General features: G+C 47.4%; 2 protein-coding genes across 2 annotated transcripts; both read right to left on the bottom strand.

Annotated features, from left to right (window-relative positions):
- Positions 1-1165: 1165 nt before the first annotated feature.
- LOC133010226 (zinc transporter ZIP3-like) lies at positions 1166-6279 on the bottom strand. The gene is made up of 3 exons (XM_061077725.1): positions 6219-6279; positions 4402-4626; positions 1166-2060 (listed from the first exon to the last, which is right to left on the bottom strand). The coding sequence occupies exons 2-3, from the start codon at positions 4606-4608 to the stop codon at positions 1320-1322; spliced, it is 948 nt and encodes a 315-aa protein (XP_060933708.1). The 5' UTR covers positions 4609-4626; positions 6219-6279; the 3' UTR covers positions 1166-1319.
- A 4166-nt stretch (positions 6280-10445) lies between these two features.
- Positions 10446-16137, bottom strand: sgta (small glutamine rich tetratricopeptide repeat co-chaperone alpha). The gene is made up of 12 exons (XM_061077753.1): positions 16032-16137; positions 14047-14200; positions 13864-13967; positions 13675-13765; positions 13461-13560; positions 13210-13314; positions 12992-13127; positions 12849-12911; positions 12321-12358; positions 11068-11313; positions 10861-10983; positions 10446-10721 (listed from the first exon to the last, which is right to left on the bottom strand). The coding sequence occupies exons 2-11, from the start codon at positions 14147-14149 to the stop codon at positions 10872-10874; spliced, it is 1098 nt and encodes a 365-aa protein (XP_060933736.1). The 5' UTR covers positions 14150-14200; positions 16032-16137; the 3' UTR covers positions 10446-10721; positions 10861-10871.
- Between the last annotated feature and the right edge of the window lie 89 nt (positions 16138-16226).

Genomic DNA, 16226 nt, shown 5'->3' with positions numbered 1-16226 from the left:
CCTGAGGCCTTGATGGACATGTGTCCTCAGAGTCTCCTGAAGGAAACTGGAGCTTCTCTGTGGACTGATGTCTCAGCTCGGGACCCGATCATATGATTTGATGAAATACAAATAAATTTAATTGAATTATCATGATAATATTGATAATTATCATGATAAATGTCACATTAATTATTTTAAGTTAAAAGATGATTTTTACTTGAGGTTTCAACTCTTCTGTACGAGCAGAGAATCATAAACATGTGTTTACAGTATTATATTATATTATATTATATATATTATATTATATCCACATGTATGGAACCTGCTTATTAAAGATATTCTAACGGTGCCACAATCTGGACCTTTGAATATAAATAAATATACTACTGACTGCAAGCTGACTCGACCAATCAGATGACCAGATCCAGACTTGGACTTCTGGTCATCTGATTGGACCAGCTCCTGACCCCCCCCCCCCCCCCCAGGAAGTGAAACAAACACGTTTAGTAACAATGACACTTTAATTCTCCAGTCATAAATCAGAACAAGATGAATAAATACTTCAATAATAAGTTACATGGAGGAATCCCAACAGGTCCTAGTGTTAAAGATTGTTATCAGCAGGTTTTAATAAATTAAAGTATGAATCAGTCACAACAGCCTGAACATGAACTCAAAGGTCACTTTATTAGGTACACCTGAATAATCCACAACCTGCTGGGTCTCAAATCAAACCTCCACCTCAGGTACAGATCAGAATATCACATGATCCCCTGAGGGCCGGCCCACTGATCCTTCTGGGACTCGATTACATTTATAATATTTATAATATTTACAGCCTCTGAATGAAGTGACTTACAGAATAACTCACCAACAGAACCAGGAAAAAAGAAAACAACTGGAATGGAAATGTGAACGGACAGATTCAAAAGCAGATTCTCACGATGGTTGATGATGTGAACATGTGACCAAATGATTGTGGATTTCAAAATAATGAACAGTTCCTCTAGAGACATCTTCACACATGAGCTCCAGATCAGATCCAGAGAATCGTCTCCAGAGCTGAACATCTCAGCATCAGATCCTCCTCCTGGGGGGGGTGGGGGGGGGGCAGACACACACAGGAAGTGACCTGGTCCCTCTGCTGCAGAGGTCATGTGATCATGTTCACGTCGTCAGCTCTGATCTCCACAAACTCTCTTGTTGTTCTCACACCGGATTCTCTTGAATTTACACAAACCTGCCACCAGGAGGCGTCTGAACTACAGAGTTTCCTTTGGTATCGTGGTCTGAGTCTCTGACTTCCTGTCCGTCACCACGTGATGACTTCCTGTCCGTCACCACGTGATGAAGACGAGAGCGGCGAGCGCAGCGTACCCGAGGATGAGGAAGAGCACCTTGAGGAGCCGGTCCCGTTTGTCCTCCAGCTCTCGGGACAGGATCTCCAAGAAGGTGACGAACAGGAAGGTGCCGGCGGCGAGTCCCTGCAGCACCACGGACGCCACGCTGCCCGCCAGCGTCTGAGCCGACTCGATGCCCATCCCCACCAGCATGCCCAGCGGGATCATCAGGCTGACGGCGACCCCCAGCTTGGCGGCGTCCTTCACGCCCTGCGACGCCTTGGCCATGCTGACGCCCAGGGCGACGGCGGCCAGCGTCTCGTGCACGGCCACGCCCAGGAAGAGGCTGTCCAGCTTGGCGCCGTCGTCCTGCAGGCCGAGCGCCAGGCCCTCGAACACCGAGTGGGCCGACAGAGCCAGGACCAGGCTCACCAGCCGCAGAGGCCGCGCCCCCGCCAGCTCCCCCGGGGCGAAGTGTCCGTGGCGGTGACCATGAGAGCGGTGGGCGTCCGGCGAGCCCCCCTCCGAGGACAGGAAGGGCGTGTCGTACTCCGAGTCGCTGCCGGCCTCCGAGCCGCCGGCGTTGAAGGTCTTCAGGTCGATGAAGGACGGTTTGTCCTTCTTGAAGGTGAGGACGGCCTGTTCCACGAAGACCGTGAGGAAGAAGCCCATCATCATCATCGTCTCCGCCACAGGGTAACGACTGCTGATCTGCAGCTGCTGGAAGACATCTCCCACCTGAGGGGACGGAGACAGGGGGGGGGTCAGAGGGACAGACACTCTCATGGACCAATCAGCTGGTCTCCATGAGGACGCTCATTATGATCCGGCTGCAGCATGGCGCCCCCTCCTGGACACTGAGAGTCAGGCAGAACTAAGGTCCACTTAATAGAGCTCAGGTTTCAGAACCACAGAGGACACTGTCTCATGTCTTCTAACAGAGGACACTGTCTCATGTCTTCTAACAGAGGACACTGTCTCATGTCTTCTTACAGAGGACACTGTCTCTAACAGTGGACACTGTCTCATGTCTTCTAACAGGGGACACTGTCTCATGTCTTCTAACAGAGGACACTGTCTCATGTCTTCTAACAGTGGACACTGTCTCATGTCTTCTAACAGAGGACACTGTCTCATGTCTTCTAACAGAGGACACTGTCTCATGTCTTCTCACAGAGGACACTGTCTCATGTCTTCTCACAGAGGACACTGTCTCATGTCTTCTTACAGAGGACACTGTCTCATGTCTTCTACCAGAGGACACTGTCTCATGTCTTCTAACAGTGGACACTGTCTCATGTCTTCTAACAGAGGACACTGTCTCATGTCTTCTCACAAAGGACACTGTCTCATGTCTTCTTACAGAGGACATTGTCTCTAACAGAGGACACTGTCTCATGTCTTCTCACAGAGGACACTGTCTCTAACAGAGGACACTGTCTCATGTCTTCTACCAGAGGACACTGTCTCATGTCTTCTAGCAGAGGACACTGTCTCATGTCTTCTAACAGAGGACACTGTCTCATGTCTCTAACAGAGGACACTGTCTCATGTCTCTAACAGAGGACACTGTCTCATGTCTTCTAACAGAGGACACTGTCTCAAGTCTTCTTACAGAGGACACTGTCTCATGTCTTCTAACAGAGGACACTGTCTCATGTCTCTAACAGAGGACACTGTCTCATGTCTTCTAACAGAGGACACTGTCTCATGTCTTCTAGCAGAGGACACTGTCTCATGTCTTCTAACAGTGGACACTGTCTCATGTCTTCTAACAGAGGACACTGTCTCATGTCTTCTAACAGCGGACTCTGTCTCATGTCTTCTACCAGAGGACACTGTCTCTAACAGAGGACACTGTCTCATGTCTTCTCACAGAGGACACTGTCTCATGTCTTTTCACAGAGGACACTGTCTCATGACTTCTTACAGAGGACACTGTCTCTAACAGCGGACACTGTCTCATGTCTTCTAACAGAGGACACTGTGTCATGTCTTCTAACAGAGGACACTGTCTCATGTCTTCTAACAGAGGACACTGTCTCATGTCTTCTAACAGCGGACACTGTCTCATGTCTTCTAACAGAGGACACTGTCTCATGTCTTCTCACAGAGGACACTGTCTCATGTCTTCTTACAGAGGACACTGTCTCATGTCTTCTACCAGAGGACACTGTCTCATGTCTTCTAACAGTGGACACTGTCTCATGTCTTCTAACAGAGGACACTGTCTCATGTCTTCTCACAAAGGACACTGTCTCATGTCTTCTTACAGAGGACATTGTCTCTAACAGAGGACACTGTCTCATGTCTTCTCACAGAGGACACTGTCTCTAACAGAGGACACTGTCTCATGTCTTCTACCAGAGGACACTGTCTCATGTCTTCTAGCAGAGGACACTGTCTCATGTCTTCTAACAGAGGACACTGTCTCATGTCTCTAACAGAGGACACTGTCTCATGTCTCTAACAGAGGACACTGTCTCATGTCTTCTAACAGAGGACACTGTCTCAAGTCTTCTTACAGAGGACACTGTCTCATGTCTTCTAACAGAGGACACTGTCTCATGTCTCTAACAGAGGACACTGTCTCATGTCTTCTAACAGAGGACACTGTCTCATGTCTTCTAGCAGAGGACACTGTCTCATGTCTTCTAACAGTGGACACTGTCTCATGTCTTCTAACAGAGGACACTGTCTCATGTCTTCTAACAGCGGACTCTGTCTCATGTCTTCTACCAGAGGACACTGTCTCTAACAGAGGACACTGTCTCATGTCTTCTCACAGAGGACACTGTCTCATGTCTTTTCACAGAGGACACTGTCTCATGACTTCTTACAGAGGACACTGTCTCTAACAGCGGACACTGTCTCATGTCTTCTAACAGAGGACACTGTGTCATGTCTTCTAACAGAGGACACTGTCTCATGTCTTCTAACAGAGGACACTGTCTCATGTCTTCTAACAGCGGACACTGTCTCATGTCTTCTAACAGAGGACACTGTCTCATGTCTTCTCACAGAGGACACTGTCTCATGTCTTCTACCAGTGGACACTGTCTCATGTCTTCACAGTCACCTTGTCTCTGACGGTCGGCAGCAGAGCGTTGAAGCACGTGGCGAGGAACACGCCCCCTCCGAACGAGTTGCAGAGAGACAGAGCTCTCCTGTAGCGCTGCGCCTTGTCCTGGTCGACCAGCAGGAGGCGCACTGGGACCAGGATGCCGGCCAGCATGAGGCCGAACAATCCCAGCAGGCCGAGCAGCTTCTTCACCAGGATCTGCATCCTCACGCTTAGCAGGAGCTGAGGAGTGGACGCCATCATTACATCCACCAGAGAGAGAGGGAGAGAGAGGGAGAGAGAGAGACAGAGAGAGAGGGAGAGGGAGAGAGAGAGAGACAGATAAAGATACAAAGAGAGAGAGAGGGAGAGAGAGACAGAGAGAGAGAGAGAGAGAGAGAGAGAGAGAGAGACAGAGAGAGAGAGAGAGAGAGAGAGGGAGAGGGAGAGACAGATAAAGATACAAAGAGAGAGAGAGGGAGAGGGAGAGAGAGAGACAGATAAAGATACAAAGAGAGAGAGAGAGAGAGGGAGAGAGAGAGAGAGATATTACTGTCAGAGCACAGAACTGTTACGTCTGTGAGTATCTTCTAGTATAAAGTCATTGTTGGATTTTCTCCACACCCTGGTTCTCCTTTCCTAACTCCTTTCCTAACTCCTTTCCTTTCTCCTTTCCTAACTCCTTTCCTAACTCCTTTCCTAACTCCTTACAGCATCTCCTCCGGGTTCAGTGGTTAGGAAATTAGATTATTTGGACTTTCTGAACGCAACCACATCCCCACAGCTGTATCTGTATCAGTTAGTTAGTTAGTTAGTTAGTTAGTTAGTTAGTTAGTTAGACAGCAGCTGAGAACTGAGGCATAAAAATGTCACATAAATATATTTCAGATTAAAAGTAGTAAAGACTTTATTCTGAAGTGTGGTGGAAGAAGAAGTGGCATGAAACTGTCCCTAAGGGCAGTAGCTGAGTAAACTAACCAGCTAACTTACTAACTGACGAACTAACCAGCTAACTTACTAGCCAACTAACCAGCCAACTAACTTACTTACTAGCTAACTAACCAGCTAGCTAGCTAACTAACTGGCTAATTAACTAACTAACCAGCTAACTGACCAACTAACTAACTTACTTACTAGCTAACTAACCAGCTAACTTACTAGCCAACTAACTAACTAACCAGCTAACTAACTTACTTACTATCTAACTAACCAGCTAGCTAGCTAACTTACTAGCTAACTATTAACCAGCTAACTAACTTACTTACTAGCTAACTATTAACCTGTTAACTAACTAATTAACTAGCTAACTGACTAACTAACCAGCTAACTAACTGACTAACTAACAGTTCTCATCAATGAAAACGTGTCTAGCTACAATCGGATCTTTACTATTTACTTTATAAACCGGTTCTGTTTACAACGTAAAGTTCACATCTGAGCATTAAATCCAGTTCCTGTCAGGACTTTCAAAATAAAAGGTTAACGCGTCAGAACCAGTCGCTATGGTGACAGCTCTCCTCTCTACGCATCACGTGTCTTCACTGTTTCTTTCATTGTTCACCAGCTTCATCTCCATAGATATAAACACTATATATGTCTATGTTCATCTTCATCACTTCGGTTTAGATCGTTTCTCCTCATCACTGATATCATTGATCTCACTTCCGGTCCGTCCAGGATGCCTGAGGAGAACCTGACCGCTAACGCTCGTTAGCTTCCCTGCTAACACCGGAAGTGTTCCGCCACAGCAGAACATCTGCGCACATCTGTGTGACAGACACTGAACTAAGACCTGGGACCGACACGACGACAGGAATCGAACGTGGACTGTTTACCTGCCGGGCCACCGTCCGCTGGGCCTCTGCTCCGCTGCTGCACCTAGACACTTCCGCCTCCGTCACGACCTCTGACCTGCTTTCTGATGACGTAAGCAGCGATGGATACCAGGAAGTGATGCTTCTTTAATGTTTTTATGTCTTTGATTAGATTTATTTTTGACATGAACGTTTTTTTGACTTTTGTAGTCCCTGCTTGTAGGAGCTACAGATTAAAAGTTATTAATAAAAGTTATTAATAAATAATAAACATGTGGTTCATTAAAACAGGTTTTTCAGTTTGGCTCAATATTTTGAAAAGATAAAGTGTGTACTTCTTCAGAAGGTAAACATTCCATCAGGTGGGTGGAGCCCTGGTGACTCACCTGTTCCTGTGGAACCTGGATTCACTGAGTCACCGAGGGTTTGAACAGGAACGACCACAGACCAACAAGGAACCATGAAGATTCAAAAACCAAACCTCAGAAACAGATTCAAACTTAGAGATGATGCAAAGAAAAGAAGCTGCAGCAGGAAAGACTTCAGGGATTTTAAATGTCTGCTCTGTTTTAAACGGTTTGAGTATTTATGTGTAAAAATGTAAAGCAACACTAGAAACAGAGAAGCTGCTTCAGGTGCCTTGACGTCCAAAGAGGATCTTCTGTCCGTGAGGGGAACAGGGACAGAGAGGTTCTCCTCCACTGACCAGGAGTGGGCCAGTGGCTCCCAGGTCCATCACATGTTGTCACTAGCACCCTGAGACCTGATGCTCAGGTCCCTAACATCTACTGGTGGTCACTAACATCTGATACCATCTACTGGTGGTCACTAACATCTGATAACATCTACTGGTGGTCACTAACATCTGATAACATCTACTGGTGGTCACTAACATCTGATAACATCTACTGATGGTCACTAACATCTGATACCATCTACTGGTGGTCACTAACATCTGATAACATCTACTGGTGGTCACTAACATCTGATAACATCTACTGGTGGTCACTAACATCTGATAACATCTACTGGTGGTCACTAACATCTGATAACATCTACTGGTGGTCACTCACATCTGATAACATCTACTGGTGGTCACTAACATCTGATAACATCTACTGGTGGTCACTCACATCTGATAACATCTACTGGTGGTCACTAACATCTGATAACATCTACTGGTGGTCACTGACATCTGATAACATCTACTGGTGGTCACTAACATCTGATAACATCTACTGGTGGTCACTAACATCTTATAACACCTACTGGTGGTCACTAACATCTGATAACATCTACTGGTGGTCACTAACATCTGATAACACCTACTGGTGGTCACTAACATCTGATAACATCTACTGGTGGTCACTAACATCTACTGGTGGTCACTAACATCTGATAACATCTACTGGTGGTTACTAACATCTGATAACATCTACTGGTGGTCACTAACATCTGATAACATCTACTGGTGGTCACTAACATCTGATAACATCTACTGGTGGTCACTAACATCTGATAACATCTACTGCTGGTCACTAACACCTGATAACATCTACTGGTGGTCACTAACATCTGATAACATCTACTGGTGGTCACTAACACCTGATAACATCTACTGGTGGTCACTAACATCTGATAACATCTACTGGTGGTCACTAACATCTGATAACATCTACTGCTGGTCAGTAACACCTGATAACATCTACTGGTGGTCACTAACATCTGATAACATCTACTGGTGGTCACTAACATCTGATAACATCTACTGGTGGTCACTAACATCTGATAACATCTACTGGTGGTCACTAACATCTGATAACACCTACTGGTGGTCACTAACATCTGATAACATCTACTGGTGGTCACTAACATCTGATAACATCTACTGGTGGTCACTAACATCTGATAACATCTACTGGTGGTCACTCACATCTGATAACATCTACTGGTGGTCACTAACATCTGATAACATCTACTGCTGGTCACTAACACCTGATAACATCTACTGGTGGTCACTAACACCTGATAACATCTACTGGTGGTCACTAACATCTGATAACATCTACTGGTGGTCACTAACATCTGATAACATCTACTGGTGGTCACTAACATCTGATAACATCTACTGCTGGTCACTAACACCTGATAACATCTACTGGTGGTCACTAACACCTGATAACATCTACTGGTGGTCACTAACATCTGATAACATCTACTGGTGGTCACTAACATCTGATAACATCTACTGGTGGTCACTAACATCTGATAACATCTACTGGTGGTCACTAACATCTGATAACATCTACTGGTGGTCACTAACATCTGATAACACCTACTGGTGGTCACTAACATCTGATAACATCTACTGGTGGTCACTAACATCTGATAACATCTACTGGTGGTCACTAACATCTGATAACATCTACTGGTGGTCACTAACATCTGATAACATCTACTGGTGGTTACTAACATCTGATAACATCTACTGGTGGTCACTAACATCTGATAACATCTACTGGTGGTTACTAACATCTGATAACATCTACTGGTGGTCACTAACATCTGATAACATCTACTGGTGGTCACTAACATCTGATAACATCTACTGGTGGTCACTAACATCTGATAACATCTACTGGTGGTCACTAACATCTGATAACATCTACTGGTGGTCACTAACATCTGATAACATCTACTGCTGGTCACTAACACCTGATAACATCTACTGGTGGTCCCTAACATCTGATAACATCTACTGGTGGTCACTAACATCTGATAACATCTACTGGTGGTCACTAACATCAGATAACATCTACTGGTGGTCACTAACATCTGATAAACTCTACTGGTGGTCACTAACATCTGATAACATCTACTGGTGGTCACTAACATCTGATAACATCTACTGGTGGTCACTAACATCTGATAACATCTACTGGTGGTCATGGACATCTGATAACATCTACTGGTGGTCCCTAACATCTGAGAACATGTACTGGTGGTCACTAACATCTGATAACATCTACTGGTGGTCACTAACATCTGATAACATCTACTAGTGGTCACTAACATCTGATAACATCTACTAGTGGTCATGGACATCTGATAACATCTACTGGTGGTCACTAACATCTGATAACATCTACTGGTGGTCACTAACATCTGATAACATCTACTGGTGGTCACTAACATCTGATAACATCTACTGGTGGTCACTAACATCTGATACCATCTACTGGTGGTCACTAACATCTGATAACATCTACTGGTGGTCACTAACATCTGATAACATCTACTGGTGGTCACTAACATCTGATAACATCTACTGGTGGTTACTAACATCTGATAACATCTACTGGTGGTCACTAACATCTGATACCATCTACTGGTGGTCACTAACATCTGATAACATCTACTGGTGGTCACTAACATCTGATAACATCTACTGGTGGCCACTAACATCTGATAACATCTACTGGTGGTCACTAACATCTACTGGTGGTCACTAACATCTGATAACATCTACTGGTTGTTGGTATTAATTGAACAGGGATATTCTCCATCTTGTCCTATGTTCTAAACTGGGACAGTGTTCAGTTTAAAAAGACAGAGGTAATGATGTCTGATCTTCTGAGCAGGTAACATGGTGCTCATAGTACTCTCATAGTACTCTCATAGTAGTCTCATAGTACTCTCATAGTACTTTCATACAAGCCGGTATCCAGTCAGATTTACCTCTACCCTCAGGTTCAGCTTGTATCGTTGATTACAACCAAGACACTACAAATCACAACTGATGTTATGTCCCCATCATCTGCTGATGGCTGTGAACATCTGCTAACATCTGCTGGTACCTTCAATGAGCAGAAGACCTTCAAATCCAAAAGAGACGTTCACCATCTTGTCCCACGTTCTTAATGTTTTATTATTTAGTTTTCACTTCACTTACTATTATACCTTCGTGTTATTATCTATATTCTTTGTTATTCATAACAGTGTGTGTGTAGAGTTTGTATTATTTGTTTGACAGGAGAGAAAACTCACCAGACAGAAGATGTAAAATGTTGAGATGCTCTTTTTAATTTCCAAACTCCGTTTAAATAGCTCTGTGACACACACATGCACGCACACACACACGCACACACACACGCACGCACACACACGCACACACACACACACACGCGCACACACACACACACACACACACACACACACCTACTCTGCAGCTGTTTCACATCTGGGACATTGTTGTTGTCAGAGCTTAGTTTATTAGATTTGAATGTTTGATGTCAGAGTGTTGAGTCACATAGTTCTTCATAAAAAACTCAGCGCCACAGGAAGTGGCCGTTGTTTTTGGTGACGTGGCTCCTGAATGAGCCCCCCCCCTTCCCCCCCACACCTCTCATGCAGATATTATTCACTGACGAAAAAACAAAACTCTTTCAAGTCCTTCAAGCGTTATTGATCCAGATCAGAAAGAAAAAAAAAAGGTTCTGCTCGTCTCCTCCAGAATCTCACGACCTGGAACAGAGACAGGAAGTAAGATCAGCACTGGTGTCCATCTGTTGAAGATGGTTTCACGTTCAAGGTCTTCTCTAGTGGAACAGTTTTCAGGAAATCTATTTCCACAGGATCTTTGAAAGAGATTTGATTGGTTTACCGTGTGTGATGTCACGGCTGCTCCTCGGCTCCTGTGCTGGGCGTTCGGTTACGGATTTGACTCCTCAGCTGCTCGATGAGTTCGGGGTTCTGCTGCTGCATCTGCTGAGCGAACTGCTGACCTCTGCAACCAGAACAACAACAACATCAGCCCAACATGTCCAGCTGACAGAGAGCATGCTGGGAAACATCTGAGTCAGGTACGTACGCCTGGATCAGTCCTGATAGATCTCCAGATCCAGCTGCTCCAGGGACTGCAGCTCCTGCTACGCCTCCTGCTCCGACTCCTGCTCCGACTCCTGCTCCGACTCCTGCGTCAACTCCTGCTCCAACTCCTGGACTAACTCCTGCTCCAACTCCAACTCCTGGACCAACTCCTGCCCCGCCTCCTGCTCCGCCTCCTGCTCCGCCTCCCCCCATCCCGCCGTACGCTCCAGACATCATCCCCGACATCCTGGACGAGAGCAAGCAGACGGGACGTTAACTTTGAGAAACACGAGAGGAAGAACTCCACTCCGCTCCCTTCACTGGTTCCCAGTGGCTGCATCCACTTCAAAACACTAGAGCTTGGTACCGTGCTGTGAACGGATCGGGTCCAGTCTAATGCTGGACCGGATCGGGTCCAGTCTAATGCTGGACCGGATCCAGTCTAATGCTGGACCCATTATCGTGCTGGGATCTGATAACGGTGGTGGACCAGGACCGAGGTGGCAGCTGATGATGGATCCTGATGGTGGCAGTGGACAATGACTGGACTACACTGGATCCCATCCTGATGCTGGATCGTGATCTGGCCGGCTGCTGACCAGAGACTATGATCACAACCAGACTGCTTGACATATAAAACGTCTCCTCAGAGACTCGACCATTACTGACAATAATCCATCAGTTCATTGACCTTCAGTTCGGCTACAAACTGTTTATTCTAATCAAAGCTGTAAAGACTCTGATCTCTCTGATGTCCTCTGTTCCACGGGACATCTGTTGGACTCGTGTCCGTCCTGGAGACGGGTCCTCACATGTGTCTCCTGGAGACGGGTCCTCACATGTGTCTCTGAGGTTTCTACCTTCCTCACCTGCTACAGGTCTCAGTAGTTTGACTCTTGTTGAAGACCAGAGGACGTCTCACCTTGTTAAAGACCATGAGACAAACTGGGACCTGTGATTATTGGATCTACTAATAGAATTTGATTGATTGATTGATTGACTCCGCATCGACCAATCAGCTGCTCCCTCGGTGCGATGGACAGCTGCCACTCAACAACATGACTGTCTACACATCTTCCTCCAGACTAAAGACACTGGTCTTCACACCTCAGTGAAGGAGGTGATGTCTAAGTCAAGCTGCACTGGGTTCGTTCCCTGATGCACATACTGTGAGTCGCTTTGGATAAGGCGTCAGCTAAATGTATTGTAATGTAAAATTTTAAAATCAACAACTAGAGGAGAAAACAAACTTACATTTGCTGAACCTGAGGGTTGTTCATCAGAGACGACGCCTGCAGACACACACAGACACACACACAGAGACACACACAGACACACTCAGTCAATAATGTGCAAACAACGACATCAACTCCACTGCAGCTGAGTCATCACAGAACAACAACTGGTGTCGTCAACATGGTCAACACACGTGTGTAGAGGTTGAGCTGATTCCTACAGATTTAACATAAATAAATAACCAAAGAACACTTTAAATGATCAGTTTGATGAGAGTGAGTCTGAAGTGTGAGTGTGAACAAGAGAGAGTCCATCTGCTGAGAGAAGAACTGACTGAGAGTCACAACCTGTCTCAAGCAGCTGCAGCTGAAGAGTGAAGCTGAACTGAGATCAGTTAGAAACTCTCTGAAGTTATTAACAACCAGAGTTCATCTCCAATATTCAGCAGGAAACTTTGTTCCGGTTCAGATGAACCCTGAACCCTGAACCCACAGGCCGGACGTCCCTGTGAACATCGAAGCTTCTACAGAAGCAGAGTGTTCTCACCATGTTCATGAAGCCGGGGTTACTGAGCAGCCCAGCCAGGTCGACTCCGCCCATCCCTGCCGTCTGAGAGAGGACACACACACATGAATACAACATCTGTCAGAACCTGTTGCTCACAAACCCTCAGCCTGGCCTCCTCTTACCGGACTGGACGTATCCATCTTCTCCTCTGCGATCTTCAGGTTGGTTTTGTACGTGTCGTTGTCGGGGTCGAGCTCCAGAGCTTTTTTATAGAAAGTCGCTGCTTCTGTGTGTTTGTTGAGACTCGCCAGAGCCAAACTGAAACGACACGACAACACGTCAGGACACATGTGAAGACCCGGGACCGACACCAGGTCTGGGATCAGCCGAGTCCTCTCACCCCATCCGCCCGTAGGCTTTGCTGTAGCTGGGGTCGATGCCGATGGCCTGCTCACAGTCCTGCACGGCTCCAGCGTAGTTCCCCAGTTTACTGTACGCTGCCGCTCTGCACGGGGACATCACACCATCACACCAAGATCAGAGTTTTAGTTTTATAATCCAGAGCATCTTCATATGTTCAGATTTCATAGTATAGTTAGAGTTAAAAACATGAAGGGAAGCTCTGCAGACAGAGACGTGTCCCGTGCCGACCTGTTGCAGAAGTAGACGGCGTTCTGATGGTTGATGGCGATGGCCTTCGAGTAAAACTCCACAGCAGCTGCAAAGTTGTCGACCTTCATTTGGTCGTTACCTGAATCCGGAGACAAAAAACGTCGACTTATTACTGGAAAACTAAATAAAAGCCAGAGAAGAATCTGCAGCTGTGATGTGCTCGGTGGTCGCAGACGCCTCGTCCTCGTCTCACCGTCCGTCTTCAGTCTCTCAGCCTCGTCTCTCTGGTCCTCACTGATGGAGTTTGAGGTGGAGTTGTTGTTGACCTGCGACTGAGCTGGAAACTGCCACAAACACACAAACACACAAACAGAAAGAAGCACTCAGAAGCTGGAAGCATGACTCTCCATCTCTTCACCCTGATCACAAGACGTTTCTCTACCTTGGCTGTGGCGGAGGCGAAGATCTCCGGTAACGTCAGCGGGACGGCGAGGCTCTGATCATCGGTGGACACGTCGAACGCCGTCTCCAGACACTGGACAGCAACTGGAGAGCGACGGGAGGGTGTGAACAGGAAGAAACACACGAGCTGGACGTGAAGCGACAGAGTGAAGTGAGGACTCACCCTCCAGACTCTCCTGGGCGCTGGACGTCAGGTCCCCGGAGCGCAGCTGGTCGTGGAGGAACTGGATGATGGAGAAGGCGAGGCGCTTGTTGTCGGTCGTCATGGTGACGGAGGCTCGGACCTCTCTGTCTTCACTGAGGGGGGGGGGGAGACCCTGCAGATATCAGGAAGAGGGAGTGGCTGTTACTGAGCATGGTGATGTCATGATGTCATGTCCCAGTCAGAATCAAGTAAATCTACACACACACACACACAGTGTGAATAATCATGTTCAAGGATTAAACACAGATACACAACAACAACAACACACAGTGGAGCTCAGGCCTCCAGCAACACAACCTCCAATTCAACCAGGATGCACCAAGCTACACACTCTCATAAACATCTGGTCCCTCATGTGTTGTCTTTTCATCATGATCCTGAATCACAGCATTTTAAAGAAAGAGAGAAAAACAATAACTGGACCTGAACCTGTGTCCCCCCCCCCCCCCCCAATTAAACACCAACGTATGATAATCATGTGGGAGCCAGTCCACTTCCTGGACCTCGAGGACACGAAGGACTGGTTTGGTGAAGCTGGACTGGTGAAGCTGGACTGGTTTGGTGAAGCTGGACTGGTTTAGTGAAGCTGGACTGGTTTGCTGAAGCTGGACTGGTGAAGCTGGACTGGTTTGGTGAAGCTGGACTGGTGAAGCTGGACTGGTTTAGTGAAGCTGGACTGGTTTAGTGAAGCTGGACTGGTTTGCTGAAGCTGGACTGGTGAAGCTGGACTGGTTTGGTGAAGCTGGACTGGTGAAGCTGGACTGGTTTAGTGAAGCTGGACTGGTTTAGTGAAGCTGGACTGGTTTAGTGAAGCTGGACTGGTTTGCTGAAGCTGGACTGGTGAAGCTGGACTGGTTTGGTGAAGCTGGACTGGTGAAGCTGGACTGGTTTGGTGAAGCTGGACTGGTGAAGCTGGACTGGTTTGGTGAAGCTGGACTGGTTTGGTGAAGCTGGACTGGTGAAGCTGGACTGGATTGGTGAAGCTGGACTGGTTTGGTGAAGCTGGACTGGTGAAGCTGGACTGGTTTGGTGAAGCTGGACTGGTTTAGTGAAGCTGGACTGGTGAAGCTGGACTGGTTTGGTGAAGCTGGACTGGTTTGGTGAAGCTGGACTGGTGAAGCTGGACTGGTTTGGTGAAGCTGGACTGGTTTAGTGAAGCTGGACTGGTGGAGTCTTGAGCTCTGGAGATGTTCAGCTGGTTCAGAAGCTCACTGACGTTCTCCTCAGTTCAAGCTACATGTAGCATTAGCCTGGAGAGATGCTAACAGCTATCAGCTAACAGCTAACAGCTTACACACGAATCCCAATGAAACGACCTGATGATAACAAGCAGGTCGAGGAAGTGACGTCACACTACGCTCACTTTCTATTCATCGACTTCGGTTTGTTTTAGCTTAGCATGCTAGCATGTCAACATCTCTTCATGTGTCTGTTTGAGAAAGTTTAAAAGGCTCAGATGTTTGTCTCTGGCTCGGACCAGCAGGGACCGGGACCGGGACCAGGACCGGGACAGGGACCGGGGCCGGGACAGGGACAGGGACCGGGACAGGGACCGGGACATGGGGACAGGGAGAGACCCTGCCTCGGGCTCATGTGACTCATCGGGTGTTAGCTCATCTCCACACACCGGGACTCGAACCTCTGCTGTCAGAACAGCTGTGTTCAGGTTCCGGTTCCGGTCTGACACCGGAGCCGAATCACACAGCGGCTCGTGCACGCGCACTACACACACGCACGTCACTCCTGACGCACGCAGGTTCTCATCAGACTCAGATCTCTGTTGTGTGTTCAAAGTTCCGACCGGACATTGGCGTGACGTGCTCCAAGCCCCAGCGGCACGATGCTAGCAGCTAGCTAGCTAGCATCCCGTTCAGTGTGAAGGTGGAGCCGGGGACTCGAACCTGTGACGCCCCCGGTCCGTGGCGGTGACACGGTTCTCTTACCAAAGATCTTTCCCGTGGAGGTGATCCCGGTGGCGGACAGGTGACGGTGGCTGCTCCGGTTCGTCCGTCAGCTAGCTGCTTATCCTGTCGAGGAGTGATGCCGTCATCGGAGGGCGCCGCTGCACACGTCATCCGGGTGGGGAGCACTGGCCAATCAAAGGCCAGGTAGGGGGCGGGTCTAAGCTCAGCTGCGGT

The sequence above is a fragment of the Limanda limanda genome, chromosome 9, assembly GCF_963576545.1.
Source record: "Limanda limanda chromosome 9, fLimLim1.1, whole genome shotgun sequence".
In the NCBI taxonomy this organism is placed as follows: domain Eukaryota; kingdom Metazoa; phylum Chordata; class Actinopteri; order Pleuronectiformes; family Pleuronectidae; genus Limanda; species Limanda limanda.
This window is presented reverse-complemented; position numbering and strand designations above follow the sequence as displayed.